The 20,247-nt window shown below is 37.1% G+C and overlaps 1 protein-coding gene across 2 annotated transcripts in view; it reads right to left on the bottom strand.

Moving 5' to 3' along the window:
* nr4a3 (nuclear receptor subfamily 4 group A member 3) overlaps positions 1-20,247 on the bottom strand; it is a 43,177-nt gene that overhangs the window by 10,242 nt on the left and 12,688 nt on the right. For both annotated transcript variants that reach the window (XM_016994465.2, XM_008112966.3), the window contains 4 exons: positions 16,131-16,260; positions 13,576-13,748; positions 1,586-1,785; positions 410-588 (listed from right to left, as the gene is read on the bottom strand). In XM_016994465.2, the coding sequence (XP_016849954.2) occupies positions 410-588; positions 1,586-1,785; positions 13,576-13,748; positions 16,131-16,260 (682 nt within the window). The remainder of the gene's footprint in view (positions 1-409; positions 589-1,585; positions 1,786-13,575; positions 13,749-16,130; positions 16,261-20,247) is intronic.

The raw sequence follows: 20,247 nt of genomic DNA, 5'->3' as shown, positions 1-20,247 counted from the left end.
ATCCACACAACAAAAACGGTTTCTCCCAAATTGGCCTAAGTGGTCTGTACAAATGTGCCTAAGACATCACAGTATCTTCTAGCACTGAATGCCATATATTATGAAATCATATATAATGTAAAGAATAGGGATGCAAATCTTTACTTGCTTCCATTTGCTCTTGCATTCCAATATTTCCCCTTGTTGGACAATATTAGGAGATCTGTCAACCATTCAAAATTATTTTTCACTTAGAGAATATTTTGTCTAAAAACTCAGTTTATGCAAAACAATATTTTTATAGAAAACTGTATTTTGCATACAATAACACAGCCTATTATGAATTATATAAACTGGAATTTAAATTTGCTCAAATGTGCTATTATTCGTAAAAACAATGACAATTAAAAAAAATCAAAATAACTGTTACCTGTAATCATACTTAGAGCTGATAAGCATGCTAAGGCTGGGATGTCAAGGCTGAGGCTCTGTAAATTTAAGGAAAAGTCTTTAATTGAGTCGAGCCACTCCCCAAATCCACGAAGGCACTGAAGTCTATGAAGCACAAGTCCATTGCAGAAAACAAATTTATCTTCAGCAGTGTCAGATCTTCAAAGGAGGAGAAAAGAAATAAGGTGAGAGATACAATTTATGAATAAGTGGGCATATGATATTCTTAAAAGCACACATTTAACATTTCAACACAAATCCATGGATGCATGATACATCTTAAGTTTAGAAATATACTATCTTTTCAGGGAGGAAATAAACACATATCCAAGAATATATTTAATAAATGAAACACTTGAGGTCCTACATGCCAAATGCTTCAAAATACAGTACTTTATTAGGCATGCACTCCAGCCTATGCACAAAACATAAAAACATTGGTTTTTGAAACTAGAGAAGAGAGACAGTATTTCTTCAACACTTGTCAATAGAATTATAGGTCTCTAAAATTATTTTACAAATCGGTTCTTCATCCTCTTATAAACAGTTCATACATGCTTAAAAACAACTTGTTAGCACTCTCAGTGAATTACAGAGTGTAGAAAACGTGATTCTAAAGATGTTTACTTTGGAAGAAACTCCTTTGTTAAATAGTATTAATATTCGCAAGCATGTTAAGGACTGCAGTCTTTGAATTGGTCTTATAAAAACAGCAGATCACATATTAAAAGTTTCACTATATTCTTTCTGATTCATATTCAAATCTTTCAACTTTCCGTCATGAAAGTAGATCTTTCTGAGTAGAAAAAGAAAATGGGCTAGCAGACTCCTTTCTGACTTTTAGGCTACAGTGTCATGAAATACAGGCCCCTTCTACGCTGACATATAATCCAGTTTCTGAATGCAGATTAACTGCACTGAACTGGATTATATGGCAAGGTAGACTCATATAATACAGTAATGAAGTTAATCTGCATTCTGAAACTGCATTACATGGCAACAAGTCAAGATGTTAGAAATTCCGGCTATCTCTAAAGGAAGGAATCTTAACAGACCTGAGGTGTCATAAATTCTTTTTAAACGTAGTTTGGAAATATCAGTGTTTGTGAAAATATTACAAAACGACGATAATTTCAGAGTTGATTTTCAGATTTACCTGATTGACAGTCTCAATACAAGTAGCTCCAAAAAAGCTGATTCTATGAGAAGAGTTTGATCTTCCTTTGGGAGATCTGTAAATCCTGGAATTTTTTCTGCCCAGCTTCTGGATATGTCAATGGAGGCAGTAAGAATATTATAGAACTGTTGTACATGTTCTGCATCTGTACCTGCAGAAGCTTGCTCAGTGGAACAGTACTAAAATGAAAAGAACAGAAAAGATATATATATGGGAGGAAATCATCTTTCTCAATCCTTTATAGTCAATTATTTATAGTAAAAACACATAACCTTTATACATGAGCAAGTTCGTTTTATGTTATACGCAAACGTAATGAACGATAATTTTACATAAAGACACAAGATAACAAAGATTATTCCTAAGTATGAAAAATAACATCCTGTTTTGGTAAGTGTTTGATTTGGTGAACTTAATTTGATTTTTAAAAAATCTCCTTTATATTGTTTGTTGTTGTCATTAATTTTGTTGTATTCTACTGGTTTTAATTGTTTTTATCTACTCTGAGTGGTATAGAAATACTAGAAGGGCAGAATAAAAGTTATTTTATAAATAGACGGACCAAACTCTTGCTTCTAAGTCCTGGCTGCATCATGCTTGAAAGTGTGCCAGCTCTTACCAATGAGAATAAAAACAGCAAAAAAATAATAATCATTTAGTCACTCCATTCCCCCGTTTTATGGATTAAATAGATCCCATCTATACTGCCATATAATCCAGTTTCAGAATGCAGATTAACTGCATTGAACTGGCAGTGTAGACTCATATGATCCGGTTCAATGCAGTTCAGTCTGCATTTTATGAGTCAACACTAACCAATATACTGCAGTTCAAACTACAGTAAAGTCTCATTTATCCAACATAAACGGGCCGGCAGAACGTTGGATAAGCGAATATGTTGGATAATAAGGAGAGATTAAGAAAAGCCTATTAAACATCAAAATAGGTTATGATTTTACAAATTAAGCACCAAAACATAATGTTATACAACAAATTTGACAGAAAAAGTAGTTCATTACACATTAATGCTATGTAGTAATTACTGTATTTATGAATTTAGCACCAAAATATCACAATGCATTGAAAATATTGACTACAAAAATGCGTTGGATAATCCAGAACGTTGGATAAGTGAGACTCTACTGTATCACCTTTATGTTACTCCTTACTTGTCTTTTGTTAAGATATAAGGTTTATACAATGATGATATAAAACCTTTAAAAGATTCTACTCAAGATATTTTTAAAAATGCATTGAACTTATCAGATATATCCAAAAGGACAGACATTCCTGGCATATCTTAAAGTAAAGACACTATTACATTACTTGTGAGAAGTAACTTAATTATAACTATTATGAAAGAAGTAACTCCTACAGATAATTCTGTTTGCAGCATATTACTTTTTAGCTTTGATTTTTCTGCAAGGAACTTTGTAAAAGGTTCAGGAGTTAGAAGGTTTTCCCAATACAGTAGAGTCTCACTTATCCAAGACTCGCTTATCCAAGGTCCTGGATTATCCAAGGCATTTTTGTAGTCAATGTTTTCAATATATCATGATATTTTGGTGCTAAATTCGTAAATACAGTAATTACAACATAACATTACTGTGTACTGAACTACCTTTTCTGTCAAATTTGTTGTATAACATGCTGTTTTGGTGCTTAATTTGTAAAATCATAACCTAATTTGATGTTTAATAGACTTTTCCTTAATCCCTCCTTATTATCCAAGATATTCACTTATCCAAGGTTCTGCTGGCCCATTTAGCTTAGATAAGTGAGATTCTACTGTAATAGAAAATATGAAAAAATACCATAGTAATGCAGATGTACAAGGTGCTTCAAAAAGATTGGCCCAATTTGAAATCTCTATATCTTTGCAACCATGAACTGTCAATGAATGAAACACTTATCACTTGAGAGGCATGGCACAGAGTTTCCAATGATTGTGGCTAGATTCCACCCCAACATACAAACAGCTCATATCCTTCTTCATTCCCAAGATGGGAACCCTACAGCATAAGGCCTAATGAGATATTCTCCATTTGCAGTGGTTTTTGTTTTTTTTAGATTTGTTTCTGGCTCAAAACGTTTAGTAAAACATGATATCTTGATAATTTGTTAAACTGTTAGTAACTTTGTGAAAGAGCAACATGTTGCCATCATTCAGACAGGTTCAGAATCCTATGTTGTTACCTGAAATGAACAATGTATTTGGGCTTCCAGCCAAAGCACACCATAAAATCATCCAGGAGGACCTTACAATTTCCAGAGGAGTGACCTCTCTAAGCCATTTTATGGTATGCAAAGTTCTTCGTATATAACTGAAATGATGTTCAACGTGCTTGAATAATAAGCATGCCTTGAATATATTTAAGAGCAGGTTTTGCTCAACAGAATCCTGTTGTTGCTTCTCACAAACAGTTGTACTTTTCCATGGTCATGCAGTGGCAGCATGAAGAGGCAGATTTCATCTGCTGGCTTCAAACAGCCTATTTCTTTTCCCAACATCTTTCTTTCTTCAGGGCAGGCCACTGTCCCACAGCCTTTGTACAACAGGATTCCAACCCACAAATCCCCCCAACTAAAAATGGCATTGGATTTTTACATATTAGAAGCCATTTGATAATATAGCTCTGAAAAGCAATAATAATAATAATAATAATAATAATAATAATAATAATAATAATAATAATAATACAGAAGGCCTGATCCTTGCAGCCCAGGAGCAAGCCATCAGAACAAATGCAATTAAGGCCAAGATCGAAAAATCAGCTGATGATCCAAAATGCAGACTGTGCAAGGAAGCTGACGAAACCATTGATCATATCCTCAGCTGCTGTAAGAAAATAGCACAGACTGACTACAAACAGAGGCACAACTATGTGGCCCAAATGATTCATTGGAACTTATGCCTCAAGTACCACCTCCCTGCAGTAAAGAATTGGTGGGATCACAAACCTGCACAAGTATTGGAAAATGAGCACGCAAAGATACTATGGGACATCCGAATCCAGACTGACAAAGTTCTGGAACACAACACACCAGACTTCACAGTTGTGAAAAAGAAAAAGGTTCGGATCATTGATGTCACCATCCCAGGTGACAGTCGCATTGACGAAAAACAACAGGAAAAACTCAGCCGCTATCAGGACCTCAAGACTGAACTTCAAAGACTCTGGCAGAAACCAGTACAGGTGGTCCCGGTGGTGATCGGCACATTGGGTGCCGTGCCAGAAGATCTCAGCCAGCATTTGGAAACAATAGACATTGACAAAATTACAATCTGCCAACTGCAAAATGCCACCCTACTGGGATCTGCGCACATCATCCGAAAATACATCACACAGTCCTAAACACTTGGGAAGTGTTCAACTTGTGATTTTGTGATACGAAATCCAACATATCTATCTTGTTTGCTGTGTCATACAATGTCGTTGTGTCAACAACAACAACAACAACAACAACAACAATAATAATAATATCTGGTTGCCCTATGCTACAGTTATTTGACTTGGGGATTGTAGCTCCCAGCAATAGTAATTTGCGATTTTATTACACTAGCCTGTTATCTTGCAGTAATTGGATTGCATTGAAATAATTACTATCACACTTCTTTGCAATCGTACTACAATGCTGCTTTGGTGGTGCAAAATCCTATAATCATTCTTCCACACTGCTTCACTAACCTCGCCTTCCTGCTCATCTGTGACCTACCCAGCACATTTGTACTTTTCAATTTTTTCATTATTTTGCTATGGTTGCACAATTACAGATAAACAATAAAGAAAAAGAAACATTAAAGGAAAAATGAATATAAGCAACCTCAACCTGCTTGGGAATAGCGAGGGGGAGAAGGGGCATTATGACTGCCAGAATAAGTCAACTGCAGTAGAAGATTCCCTCAAACAGAGGCATTAGTGGAATAGCAGCTATACAAGGAGCTATTGATGAGTTTTCCCATCCCAACCACTGTACACATTTCTCTTTACCTAACCCCTTTGCATTTCATTCTGCAGAATCTTGGTTTTAATTCTAGGCCTCTCGCTTTGCCATATGTATCTAGTTAAGTCTTTTTTCCATTGTTTAAAAGGTGTGTCATTTATTATAACTGGAATGTTGTGAAAAAGAAATAGCATTTTTGGTAGTACAGTAGAGTCTCGCTCCCCTCCTCCCCTTCCCGGGCGGCGAAAGAAGCCGGCTTCACCGCCCGGGGAGGGAAGGAGGGGATCCCTCCTCCCCTTCCCGGGCGGCGAAAGAAGCAGGCTTCGCCGCCCGGGGAGGGGAGGAGGGGATCCCTCCTCCCCTTCCCGGGCGGCGAAAGAGGGAGCCACAAGGCCAGGGCGCACTGGTCGGGCGGCGGCGTACCGTCAGAGCGGTGCCCCGCCTCCCTCCCAGCCTGACGGCGCCCCCCGGGACCTGCGCCCGAGGCGGCGGCGTCACGTGGCCTCTATGGTGGGGCCGGCCCTGGTACCTATTCATCTACTAACGTTTGCATGTTTTTGAACGGCTAGGTTGGCAGAAGCTGCGGCTAACAGTGGGAGCTCACCCTGATCCCCAGATTCAAACTGCCGATTTTTCAATCAGCAAGTTCAGCAGCTCAGCGGTTTAATCCGCTGCACCACCGGGGCTCATTTTTTAAATACTAACCACCAGTAAAGTTTTCCCTATATCAAGTTAGGGGAGAAATGTTACTTGCTTAATTTCATCAATACATTGTTGCTAATGTTATATGTGGAAAATGAGTTTTTTTAAAAAAAAGCTACCAAAGAATTGAAAATATACAAACTCTCAGCACTGGCATACCTGCTCTGAACTCTCACTAGAGTTAAATCTGTACATTACAGTAGAGCAGGGGTCCCCAAACTAAGGCCCGCGGGCCACATGAGGCCCCCTGAGGCCATCTATCCGGCCCGCGGCCTACCCTGGGCGGGAGGGAGGAACAGCCAAGAGGAGGAAGGCTGCTGCTGCTACTGTACTGCTTCTTCTTAAGCTGTGCTGCTTCTACTGGCTTGGCAGCAGGCGAGCAGAGGAGGGACTTTAGGACCTGCTCGCTCTCCTCCTTTTCCTCGCCTTCCTTCCTCTTCTCCCGAAGCAGCCTCCACCATCGCTTTGGAAGAGAAGGCAGGAGAGGAATAGGAATAGGAGGACAAGACGAGCGGGCCCTCCTCTGCCCGCCGCTTTGGAAGATGAGGAAGAAAGGAGAGGAAAAGGAGAACGGCGAGTGGGCCCCTAAAGTCCCTCCCCCGCCCGCTGCTTCAGTCATCAAGACAAACATTGTTTTGAAGGCTTTCATGGCTGGGATCACTGGGCTGCTGTGAGTTTTCCGGGCTGTCTGGCCATGCTCCAGAAGCATTCTGACCTGACATTTCACCCACATCTATGGCAGGCATCCTCAGAGGCTCTGAGGATGCCTGCCATAGATGTGGGCGAAATGTCAGGGGAGAATGCTTCTGGAGCATAGCCAGACAGGCTGTAAAACTCACAACAACCTTTCTTAACAATCACTAAAAGCCTTCCAATTCAAGAAGAACACAGAATTTCAACCCATATCAGACAGGAATCAACTAGGGGCATTTAGCATGTCAAAAATTGCTATAAAGTAATTTAAAATTGGTTGTATAACATAATTATACAATTCTCCTCCCACACTGCAATAGATTATGAGGAAATTGAAAATTAATATAAAAAACTGCAAGGGAAAATAGGATAAAACAAAATAATATGAAATCAAACTTTTGGGGGAAAGCCACAAAAGCCACAGGCGTCTTTCCCAGACTGGGTTAAACAAAGCTGCTTCTAGTAAGTCAACCCAGGAAATGCAGTATATTGACACAGTGGAGGTGTCCAGGCAAAGGTGATCAACATGGGAAATGGTTATAAACCAAACTATAGATCCCAGTGTTTCATAGGATGGAACCAAGGCAGGTAAAGTGACATCACTCTGCTATAATTACGCAATGCATTTAGCCACTAAGGGCCCTTCCACACAGCCATGTGACCCACAATATCAAGGCAGATAATCCACAATATCTGCTTTGAACTGGGTTATCTGGGTCCACACTGGCATATAACCCAGTTCAAAGCAAATAATGTGGGATTTTATACAGCTGTGTGGAAGGGGCCTAAGTCACCTTTCTTCACATATTACAGGCCCTTCCACACAGCCCTATATCCCAAAACATCAAGGCAGAAAATCCCACAATATCTGCTTTGAACTGGGTTATCTGAGTCCACACTCAGATAATGTGGGATTTTCTGCCTTGATATTCTGGGATATAGGGCTGTGTGGAAGGGGCCTCTGAAAAAAAGAGAAATACTGAGTTGAGCTTTATCATACTATTATTAGTATTTTTTGTTGTTGCTGCTGCTGCTGTTGTAATAGTAGTCATACAGCAGTATTCCTAAAGGAAACACATTGCTAAATTTCTTTGAAGCTGTGAGGTCTGTTGGAAACTAGGCAAGGAAGGTTTATATATCTGTGGAAGGTCCAGGGTGGGAGAAAAAAACTCTTCTCTGTTAAAGGCCAATGTGAATGTTTCAATTGACCACCTTGATTAATATTGAAAAGCCTTGCAGCTTCAAGGCCTGGCTGATTCCTGCCTGGGGGATCAAATATGGAACTGGACATTGACCATCTTATTAGCCAAAAGCAGGCTCATGAGATAGGTGTAGTGTGCATATACATTTGTTCGTAGTTTTTAAAAAAACTGTAGTCCGGCCCTCCAACAGTCTGAGGGACAGTAAACTGGCCCCCAGTTTAAAAAGTTTGGGGACCCCTGCAGTAGAGTCTCGCTTATCCAACGTAAACGGGCCAGCAGAACGTTGGATAAGCTAATATGTTGGATAATAAGCACCAAAACATCATGTCATACAACAAATCTGACAGAAAAGGTAGTTCAATATGCAGTAATGCTATGTAGTAATTACTGTATTTACGAATTTAGTACCAAAATATCACGGTGTATTGAAAACATTGACTACAAAAATGCGTTGGATAATCCAGAACGTTGGATAAGCAACCCCCTGAAAGTGTTCAACCCTCCTGCCTGAAACCTGATTTATTTATGAATTTTAACTGGTTAACCAACTTATGAGTAAACCAGGTTTTTTTTACTTGAAATGTTAACACCCCCCCCCCCCCCCCAGCTACAGCCCTGGCTACACAATGCAGTGTGTAAACCAGATGATTGAAAGAGTTTTGCCAGTGCCATCAAGTTGAATTAAACTGATGAAATTCTACTTGTGCATTTTTGGTTGACATCTCAAACAAGAAAAGGTACATTTCCAAGCAATGCTTTTGAAAAGAAGGTAAGATGGACATAAAAGATAGAGATACAATCACAAACCTATGTGTACAATCCTTATTTTGTAGTCCGCATTATAGAAGTAGGAATCATGCAGCCCTGCAGCTGTTGTTGGACTACATGTCCCAGCAGCATCACCCATCATTTAGAATGGTATGGGATGCTGGTAGCTGCATTTCAACAACAGCTGCAACGTGGTATGATTCTCATCCGTGCCTTGGTCAGTCACTTCAAAGTATTTCCTGCAGTCTCAGGGCTTCCTCATTTCCCAGTAGACTATAGAAATGACTTCTTGTTGAGATACTGACCTAAATATCCGGTAGCTGTATCATTTTAGCCTGGAGTGGGAATCATGCAACCATCCTCACGTGGTTGGATTGTAAGCCCCATCAGCCCTAGCTAGCACAGCTTACGACAAAGAATCCTGACAACATGTGACGTGTTAGATGATTCTTACCCAATTTTCGCAGCTAAAAAGCATATTACAGAAAAAGCAAGGGGAAGCATTTTGTAATCCTCTCAGCTTTTTGAGGATTGCCATTTTAAAAATCCTTCTGACAGGTATATGACAGGCTAAACAAGACAGTATCCATCACTACTGTTTTTCATGTTGGACCTGTCAGGGTTATGCTTAGGCAGACACACAGGATGAAGGTTGGCTTAGGGAAGAATAGCAACCCGTTGGGGATGGTTCTGGTGGCAAGGCAGCAGTGTTGACTATCTTGCTTAGGCTCTGGACAGTTATGGAATGAACACTATGCACACATACACAACACTGACTATAATTTTTTTTACAAATTCTAAAATGCACATTGCATTCTTTTCACATGATAATATTATTTGTACTTGGGCAGGCAACATGCAATCTTCCACATCATGGTGAACTGTATCTCCCATCAGCCAAAGCCAGGTCGATCAGGGATGATGTATGCTATAGCGAAACCAGGACAGGCCCAAGGTAATTTTCAAGTGTAGGCGAACAGAATTTTGGAAACCCCCCCCCCCAAACCAATCACTGAAAAATAAAAGCGCTGGATAAGGGAAAATGTTGGATAATAAGGAGGGATTAAGGAAAAGCCTAAATAAAGAACAACACTCTGAAAACAGGGGAATTCCAGACAGGAAACAATCAGGGCCAGCTAACACCTCCCAACCAAGGATGCACCCAGGGAGGAAGCAGCCAGGATTTGAATCTGCAAGGCCATTAAATGCTAATCAAGCTGGCCAATTGCAACATTCACACTAGCCTCAAACAGACAAGAGCTCTTTCTCCCACCCTGGACTTCCCACAGATATATTAACCCCACTCACCTAGCTTTCAACAGACCTCACAACCTCTGAGGATGCCTGCCATAGGTGTGGGCCTGGCCCCGAAGGCCAGGCGCAGGCCCCGAAGCCTAGCGGGCCCAGAGACCAAAGCCGAGAGGAGGCGGTGGGGTGCGTGTCTGGGAGCGCGTTTATGTGTGCATGCGCGTGCACTCCCAGCCTCCTCTCGGCTTAGTTTCTGGGCCCACTAGGCTTCAGCCTGCGAGAGGGCCCAGGCCGAAGCCGAGAGGAGGCGGGGGTGAGCACGCATGCACGCATGCGCGCGCACCCGAGAGCACCTCAACTGCACTCCCAACAAAATGGCACCACAGGCAAACTTGAGATTCCGGTCCCACATATGTCAAAATAGGACTAAGAGCAAAAGTGAGATAAGGCTTACATCTTCTTGAGTGCTACAGTTCTCCATTGAAAATGCAAACCTGGAGCAATACACTAACATGTGGCTATTCCTTTGGTTTGAAGTCTTATGTGAGGACTGGGCAGGGTGAATTGCCCTAACAGGTACTAGAGCAAAATGTTAATGCTGCCTTGCAAATAATTACACCCAAATTCAGCATTATGAGAGCTGGAAACACAATTTTCCTTGTAGCATTTAGCTCTATGCAAATGTCTTTTTCCAAAAATTATGGTGTCTCCAAATCACAATTAATGGTAGAATCTTCATGAAGTCAGTAAGCACTGGCCTGAACAAAGGCTTTCCATTTGGGTCAAGATGCTCATCACCTTAACATAGTTATACAAGTCTGAAATGAAATCACACCAGGGCACAAACAGGTGGGAGACCCAGATTAGGCCCATGCCCTTTAAAGAGTGTCTTCCTAGTGACAGCATTTTGAAAGCAAGCTTCTAAATATACTGTTACTATGAGGTTGTAAATTAATACCAGCCCTAAAACATAAGATAGCAACAAGTCAAAATGCTTCATATGGAATTTGAACATACGTTCCTTCATATTATACAATTATTCAAAATAAAATAGTGTTCCAGATTTGTTCTAGACTTAATGTATATTAAAGATCCCATATTTCACAGCATAATTGTTGCAGACATCGTCAGACATTTTGTAAGGGCTGATTCTAATCCAACAAACCTACATTTATGCTGCATGTCAGGAGAATTGAGGAAATCATGAAATATCTGATTGTTTCCTTCAATTTCAGCATATTCAATTCCACTTGTTCTTTTACAACATTCTATTAAGTAAATTCTACTTAATAAAAAGTTATCAGTGCTGCTAAGCAGTGCTGACTACTAAAAGCTTATATAATGAAGTAAAGCCAGACCTCTAGGGTCCACTGCAAGCAATCAGATAGTAAAAAATGATTACATTGCAGGCTAAAATTTGAAATAATCAGAATCATTCATTCCAATTACCACTATTTCCTATAAATATTTGCCACTGAGAACCAGCATGTTGATAAAAGGATTATTTTCCTAACAATTTCATTATGTACGAGCAGCTTTAGAGAACAATTTGCATAAAATATATAAGTTTGTGATGTGCTATTAAAAACCACTGGTTTGTACAGTTCTTTCTACTTTGAATTGTTCCATTATATATGGTGATTAATTTCCATTTCAAGATTAGACTGAAATCAACACGTTACTTAACAACCAGCTGAAACCTGTTAATGCTGATTTTAAAGCTTGAATTACAATGGGCCCTTGGTGTCTGCTAACATTTGGTTCCAGGATCCCTCATGGATAATAATAATAAATTTATTTATAGACTGCCCTATCTCCTCAGGGGACTCAGGACGGCTTCCAAACAAAAAGGCAACATTCAGTGCCTTGAGGATACCAAAATCTATCGATGCTCCACTTCCATTATATACAATGGGGTAGTAAAGTGGTGTCCCTTATATATAATGGCACGATTAAAGTTTGCTTTTTGAAACACACACACACACACAAGCTATGAATGTTCAAATTGGTGGATTTAGAATCCTTGAATACATAAAGAACTGAAAATCTTATGTATAAACTAACTGCAATGAATGGAATCTACAATGAGTAGAATGAACACAAAAATCTACGAATACATTGTCATCATCAGTATTACAGTAAGACATAAAAAAGTTACTGTGTATACTCGAGTATAAGCCTAGTTTTTCAGCCTTTTTTAGGACTGAAAAAAAAAAACCTCCTCATACTTGGGTGAGATCCTGGTGGGCTTATATTCAGGTCAGCTTATACTCAAGTATATATGGTATATTTATTATTTTTCTCTATTATTATTGTTATTGTTACATTTATTATTTTACTCTATTAATTATTATTATTACATTTATTATCTTACTCTATTATTGTTGTTACTTTTACATTTATTTCACTCTATTTATTATTACATTTATTATTTTACTGCATTTATTATTATTATTATTACATTTATTATTTCACTCTATTGTTATTAAAAGGATAAATAAACACATTTACATTGAAGAAGATGAAAATAATGATTTAATCAGATTTGGACACTCATATCTTAAATTACAGTTTGATGTAAAGATTCAAAAACATTTAAACTACTGATGCTTCAATTAATGGAATTTTATTGGTATCTCAGCTTATACTGGAGTCAATGTTTTCCCAGTTTTTTTGTGGTAAAATTAGGTGCCTTGGCTTATATTCGGGTCGGCTTATATTCAAGTATATACGGTAATTAGGAAACAAGTTTAGAATATGAATCTTCCTTTTCTTTCTCCCCTCTTTTGATGCAGTTTGTATAATCAGACTACAAGCATCCCATTTGTACTTTAAATAAAATATACAGACTGAATTAAAGTTTGGTCAAAAATGTAATTTAAAATGATTAGCTGATTAGTGAAATAGACCACCTTCTTTAGATGAGGACTTTCATTTCAGAAACTAACTTTGATTTCCTGTGAATAATTTGAAACATAAGCTTTTTAAAATAGTAACTAAATGGCTGATTTGAAGAAGGAATGAATTGTAAAACCTATTCCTACATTTAAACACTTACTATTCATTATTTATTCACTTTTTTGAAAAATGGAACCCTCTTCCATATATAAAGGTTCAAAGAACTGGACTGCATTTAAAAAGAAAACATTAACAGTTAAATAGGATAGGATTTAATTAATGTTTCTGTAATCTCTGTATTAAAAATATGTGCATCCAAACCCTTCATATTTTCCCCAAATCAGTTTCTTGCCATCAAATATAATTAGGCAATACACAGTCACAATATTCACAGCAAAAAAAAACCCTAGACCACTTGGCAGTTTTAACCATTTGCAATCTGCAACATTCATAAATTAAACACACTCTCTTTGGTAAATAATTCTAGGGAGAGAGAAGCAAAACAAAACATACTCTGGAATAGTCAAGCTCCCTGGGTGCAGAATCAGATAAAGCTCGCACAAGAGCATTCATCATAGTGACTGGAGGCGAAGGTGGGGAGGGCTGGGAAGCCTCTTGCTGCAACGGGCTCTTTGGTTTTGAAGGTAGTCGGCCTCTTCTCCCTTTTAAACTGTCAGTGCGGACAACTGATCAAGGAGAGAAAAAGGAAAAACAACAACAACACCGTTAGTCTTCAGGGACACCAATTCCTACAACACTATAGGGTCAAATTTGACAATTAGGAAGGGAAATGAGATCAGACAGCAAAACTGCCTATTGATATTACCTGCACTTAATTTCAAGGATATTGTTTTCTCCTGATCACTTCTCTTTCCCTTTCTAGCTACATATACCAACATGTATATACAGTAGAGTCTCACTTATCCAAGATAAACGGGCTGGGAGAACATTGGATAAGCGAAAATCTTGGATAATAAGGAGGGATTAAGAAAAAAGCCTATTAAACATAAAATTGCATTATGATTTTACAAATTAAGCACCAAAACATCATGTTTTACAAGAAATTGACAGAAAAAGCAGTTCAATACACAGTAATGTTATGTAATATTACTATATTTACGAATTTAGCACCAAAACATTGCAACGTTTACTACAAAAACAATGACTACTAAAAGGCAGATTGCCTTGGATAATACAGAACCTTGGATATGTGAAGCTTGGATAAGTGAGACTCTACTGTACGAATAGTACTAATACTGTACTGAGCAAAGTCCATAATATATTTTATTGTGTTCCATCCCAAATTTATCAATTTCATTCCTGGGGAACTGCATTATCCCTGTAGTCTAAGGAAACACTGTCTGATTATAATAATAAGTGTTCTGTGTATTGTTATTTTTTTTTTGTTACTGCCATCAATTGAATGCTACCTGTAACCTCAGTGTTTGATTGCTTCTTTTTAAAATTCTTTACTTAACTTTGTTTTGTTTTAACCTTTACTGTAAGCTTCAATCTCATATTGGGAGAAATGTGGAATACATAATTAAATTACATTACTAGATTACTAGTTTTTTTATCCTTTGACATTTGACATGGTCTGAACTAAGGTCTACGTACAAGGCTCTTGGAGGAATGGAATTGAGTAACTATATATTTTAAGCTTGTATAATGTGTTTTTATTAATTACTGTTAATCATTTTAGATGTGTTGTTGATTTTTATTGATTGTATTTGGGCATTGAGTTTTGCCAGTTATTGTAAGCCACCTTGAGTCCCCTCGGGTGAGAAAGGTGGGATAAAAATGTTGTAAATAAATAAATAAATAAACAATAGAGTTTTACTTATCCAAGCTAAATGGGCCAGCAGAACCTTGGATAAGCAAATATCTTGGATAATAAGGAGGGATTACGGAAAAGCCTATTAAACATCAAATTAGGTTATGATTTTACAAATTAAGCACCAAAACATCATATTATACAACAAATTTGACAGAAAAGATAGTTCAATACGCAGTAATGTTATGTTGTAATTACTGCATTTACTAATTTAGCACCAATATATCACAATATATTGAAAACATTGACTACAAAAATGCATTGGATAATCCAGAACCTTGAATAAGCGAGTCTTGGATAAGTGAGACTCTACTGTAGTTCCCCAAATTGCAATAATGTTCTGTATCAGCCTTGTTTAATGAAAGTGCTGGTATATATCTAACTTTTTACGCTCACCATTATACTATTGAAAGCAACCATGTATTACAATTTGTAAACTACAGATACACACAGAGAGAAGAAAATATATTAAAATACAACTTGTAACCTCTTCAAAATATTCAAGTAATAGTAAGTTATTTTTTTTAAAAAGAAAAAAACCCGAAACCTTCCACTCATTCTTAGAAGGAAAGGCCATATTTATAATTTCTATTGTCATTGCCTGTTGCAGTAAAATACTAGATGGAAAACAGTCTTAAAAATAAAAGTTTTAAGAAAACACACTAATGCCAATAACTCAAAACTTATTGATAATCATTTGACCTAGCCCATTCAAATCAGCATACAACTAAGCTGTAATTGGGTTAATGTCATCATTAAATGGATATAAGCTTTCATTCCTAATAATTACAGCGATACAATATTTGTATTATACTGGATAGCTTCTTATAATTCATAGAAGGGAAAAAAATAGAAAAGGAAAAATGTTCATGCAGTTCAAAAAGCCTAAACAAATACAGGTAGATACAATACAACAACATAATGCCGATATCCCTTTTGAAATGAGCAGTGTGTGAAACCTTGTTTGACAGCAAAGAGAATAGATTAAACAGTTGCTGTGAAGCGCCTTCTTTTTAGAAGTTTTTTTTCCAGTTCCAGTGGTTGAATAATCTATTCATCACTTGAAATAAAGAGATACTACCAATGCTGTAATGCCTCTATTCTGGTATACACATGTAGGGAGTAAAATACGATCTTTCTTATTTCTACAGAAACATTTAAGGTAAGAATAAACCCTCTTAAACTCAAGCTATTCGGTATGTGATGTGTAGGTTACAAATACCAAACTCTTTACCTTCTTTTACCATGCCGACACTGAGACACTTCTGAAATCGGCAGTATTGACATCTGTTTCGACGGCGTTTATCCACTGGGCAGTTTTTATTAGCCAGGCAAACATATTTTGCATTTTTCTGAACTGTCCTCTAAAAAAAAAAACAGAATCGAAGAAAGAGTTGGCTGAATGAGCTGGGACCTGACAAGTTGCATTTTAATTACAATGTGAAAAGCAAGAGTGCAATCCATATAATTAGATAAAATTAATTTCCTAACACAGTAGCCTCCAGGAAAAACAATTTTATTAGTGTTAGCTACTGACAATGAAATTATTGAAGATGGTTCAGAAGCTAGGCTCAGGAGACAGCTAACTCCTAAATGATAAAATCATATCTGAAATTACCAGGTCATCGCGTCATACCTATGGGAATTAGATTAGCTTCACTTTCAATTTTCCTTTGGGAACAATTTTCTACTTGGTTCATTCCCCTGATTATTACTGACCTTATTAAAATAAAATCAAAATTATCTGCAGATTGATTTTTCTCACTGTCCCTTATTGTTATGCATCAAACTAATTTAAACTCATTGTTACAACAAAGAGAAACAAAGCATTAAGAAAAGCAAATACGCTTGCTAAATTATTCTTATTCTTATCATTATCATTATTATTATTTGTTGTTGTATGCCTTCAAATAGTTTCGTTCATGGCGACCCTAATACAGCCCCAATACAGAATTTTATTGGAAAACTTAGTTCAAAAGAGATTTGCCTTGGTCTTCCAAAACAGAAAATAAATACCGGTACTTCTGATACAATTGGCAGTGGGCTAACTTCTAATAAGATAGAAAAAGTTAGGCAGGTTTCTGTTCAATATATGTCAGGTCTAGCCACATGTCTTTATTGGAAATAAATGAATTTAAGAAGTGATTAACCAAGAATGGATCATGCCCACTTTCTCTGTTTATTTAAAACTTGTGTACAATATTTTGAAATATAATGCATGAATTATTAGGGAAACAGATTTTATAAGATTTTATAATTCATTCAAACTCTACAAAAGAGATATTTGCAGAAATAGGTGTTTCTATTAATGTGAACGAAGAAATATTAAGCAAAAACACAGTAGAGGCACAAAGGTTATATAGTGCAGATGGTTGCAAGTATATAAAGTACTAAACATGCCAGATTTGGGGAGGGAGATGAAAAATATGGATTTGCTATGAGCAATTACTTTTTTCTTAATAATTAGGAAGCTGTCGGGCATTTACAGACAATTAAATTGTAGAGTTAAAAAATCCCATTTGCTCTATAATTTTTAAGCTTATCCTTTTGTATTATTTAGACTACTGCTTCTTAAACTGTGGATCCTGGCCCCAAATGGGGTCCCCTTTGCTCAATGCTGGAGTCATGAAAAAGTTGGCAACAGTAAAAGGTTTCTGAATGCCACCCATTTTCACAAATCTCTTAGAAACAATGTGCAGTGTTTACAGTGAACTCTGCAGAAAATGCTTCAGTTGTACTCCACAAAAAAAAAACAACCTGCCTGTATGGCAAACCTTGCAAGTGCTGATTTATTACCTGTAAACATTTGATTTTATGCCTATTTTATATATCTATATACCTGGGGCCATATAAACATTTCTTGGGCAGAAAGGGGTCACAAATGCAAAACAGTTTAGGAAGCCCCAATTTAGACTATTGTTATTTGCATTTTCAAATATAGTTTAAAAGCCTCAAACTTTAGAGCTTTAGCAATTGTCCTAAGCATTTTGTACAAAAATAGAAAACCAGCAGCAGTAATTCTTTTGTAAAAAGGAATCCGAGGGCTTAAAGTAGATAAAGTAGATAAATGCACAATATCATTATCATTTACACAACCCCAGATATAGATATATACATTTTCTGACAATAAATAATCATTTGCAAGACTGATTTTTCTTTTTATGAAGTATAGCTGAAGCATTTTCTACACTGTAAACACTATATGCTATTGCTAACAAATGCATGTAAATATATAGAAAACCTTTTAGTCCTCCCATTTTTTGTGACCACAACACTGAGCTATTGGGGGTCAGGGCCCATAAATTAAGATGCAGTGGTTTAGTGTATGCTTTTGCCTTTAAATATCATGAGTAAGATTAAAATTAAATTATTCTGCTTATTTCAATTTAGCCCATGGAAGACCTTCTTACAGCAACACCAGAGGCACTCCAAGTGGCCAGTTACTGGTCAAAGGACATTTAGTACAATGCCAAGTTGTTGTTGTTGTTGTTGTTGTTGTTTTTTAAAAAAAACAACTTTGTGTTTTCAAATACATTACAACTTGTACCCTCTGTTCGCTTTTGACACAATAAATAATTAAGTTTAGCCCACACAGGAAGCATTCTTGTTGAATCTTTTATCTTTCTTAAGAAAAAATGAGGCATATTGATGCCTCAGTTTCTAGAGCAGTCTATTACACAGATGGAGGACTCTTTATTTTTGCTTTATCTCCCTTTCGAAATTTTCTAGTTTGTTCTGTTCTGTTCTGTTTCCAATCTGTTTGCATTTTTTTTTCTAGTTTTTACAAAAACCATATGAATTTTCCCAGGCAGTTCTAATTTAATATTTCTGTTTTGCCTGTTATATTCATTTTTGAAGGCAATGTAAAGAATACTATACATTTTAACATTATTTTCCCCATTATTGACTTTTTTTTTGCACAATACTTATAGCACATATATTTTGGTATGCATTTTTGAGTGAAAAACTGCATCACAAAATTTGGAGATATGTAAATACTGATTGATTATTTGATAAAGATTTGGGAAGTGCAAATTGAATTCCCCTGCCCCCATTCCTAGTCTAATAAAAGCCATTTTGCCCCTAATATTCAGTATACAATTTTCCTAACTAAACAACCAAGATACTTTTGAACATGGGACAGAAGAACAATTAAAATAATGTGTTCACTTCTCACTATACACACACATATATATGTATGTGTGTGTGTGTGTGTGTGTGTGTGTGTGTGTATATATATATATATATATATATATATATATATATAGCACATCTCAAGAGATCTGGGATAATTCACGGACAATAGATTAGCAATCATTATAATAGATCTATTAAGATGCCGGTATGATTATCCATCTACCCACAAGTCTATATGGGTTTTTTTAAGGTTCTGTTTATTTTTGTAAAGCGTAAACAAGAATATTTCAGTGCATTAATATTAATGCAGGTTTGTTTCTCTGTGGGTACATCCACAATGATCATTTAGGTTGGTTTGGAAGGAACTGGTTTTGCTGTGCAGGTGATTAGATTGGTTTCTATGGAACTGGTTTGAGGCCAGGAAGATTATTACATTACCCACAGAAACTGGCCTCAAACTACTCCCCCCCCCCCCCCAATTTCTGGGAGAGGTGCGCATAAGTGCTCTAGGGACACAGGAAGTGGGGGGAAAAATCAAGGAAAGTGACAGTTGGTGGAAGTTGTCAATTTCCCTCCCAAGGTATCAATTAGTTCCCTGCTAGCTGGCCATGCCTTTGGAGCATTTTGACAGCCTCTCACCCCTCCAGTCTAAATCCTATAAGGCACTTCAGCAATGGTGGAAGTCTACAATGCACTTCACATTTTCTGGAGCCAATTTCATGTTACAATCCAGACTATCTTGGGATATGCTGCAGTGCATTAAAGGGCTTATCTTGGACTTTCCTACAACTTTTTAAATGCAATGCAACCTCTTTAATCTATGCTGCAGCATGACCCAATACGATGATGAAAGAAGGTGAGAAACCCATCTAATGCCCTGAGTTCCTTGGAATAAGGACAGGATACAAATGCTCCAAACTAAATACATTATATGGGAATGAAGCCAGCATATACATTTCACAAATAAAATGGTTGGAGAAGAAACCATTTCCCATTTTTGGACAGAAATTGGGATTACAATTTCTTCCACATTCATCTATTGCCGTTCTTACCTATCCATTCCACTTATCAGCCTTTAGATGAGAGATGGAAACTGTGTAGTTCTCCAGATGTTGTTAAACTACAACTCCCAGCAACTTTACCTAGCATAATCAATACTGAGGAGTACTAGGAGTTGAAATTTGAGAGGGTGACTGAGTCACACAATATCCATA

This window comes from Anolis carolinensis, chromosome 6 (genome assembly GCF_035594765.1).
Source record: "Anolis carolinensis isolate JA03-04 chromosome 6, rAnoCar3.1.pri, whole genome shotgun sequence".
Lineage (NCBI taxonomy): Eukaryota > Metazoa > Chordata > Lepidosauria > Squamata > Dactyloidae > Anolis > Anolis carolinensis.
This window is presented reverse-complemented; position numbering and strand designations above follow the sequence as displayed.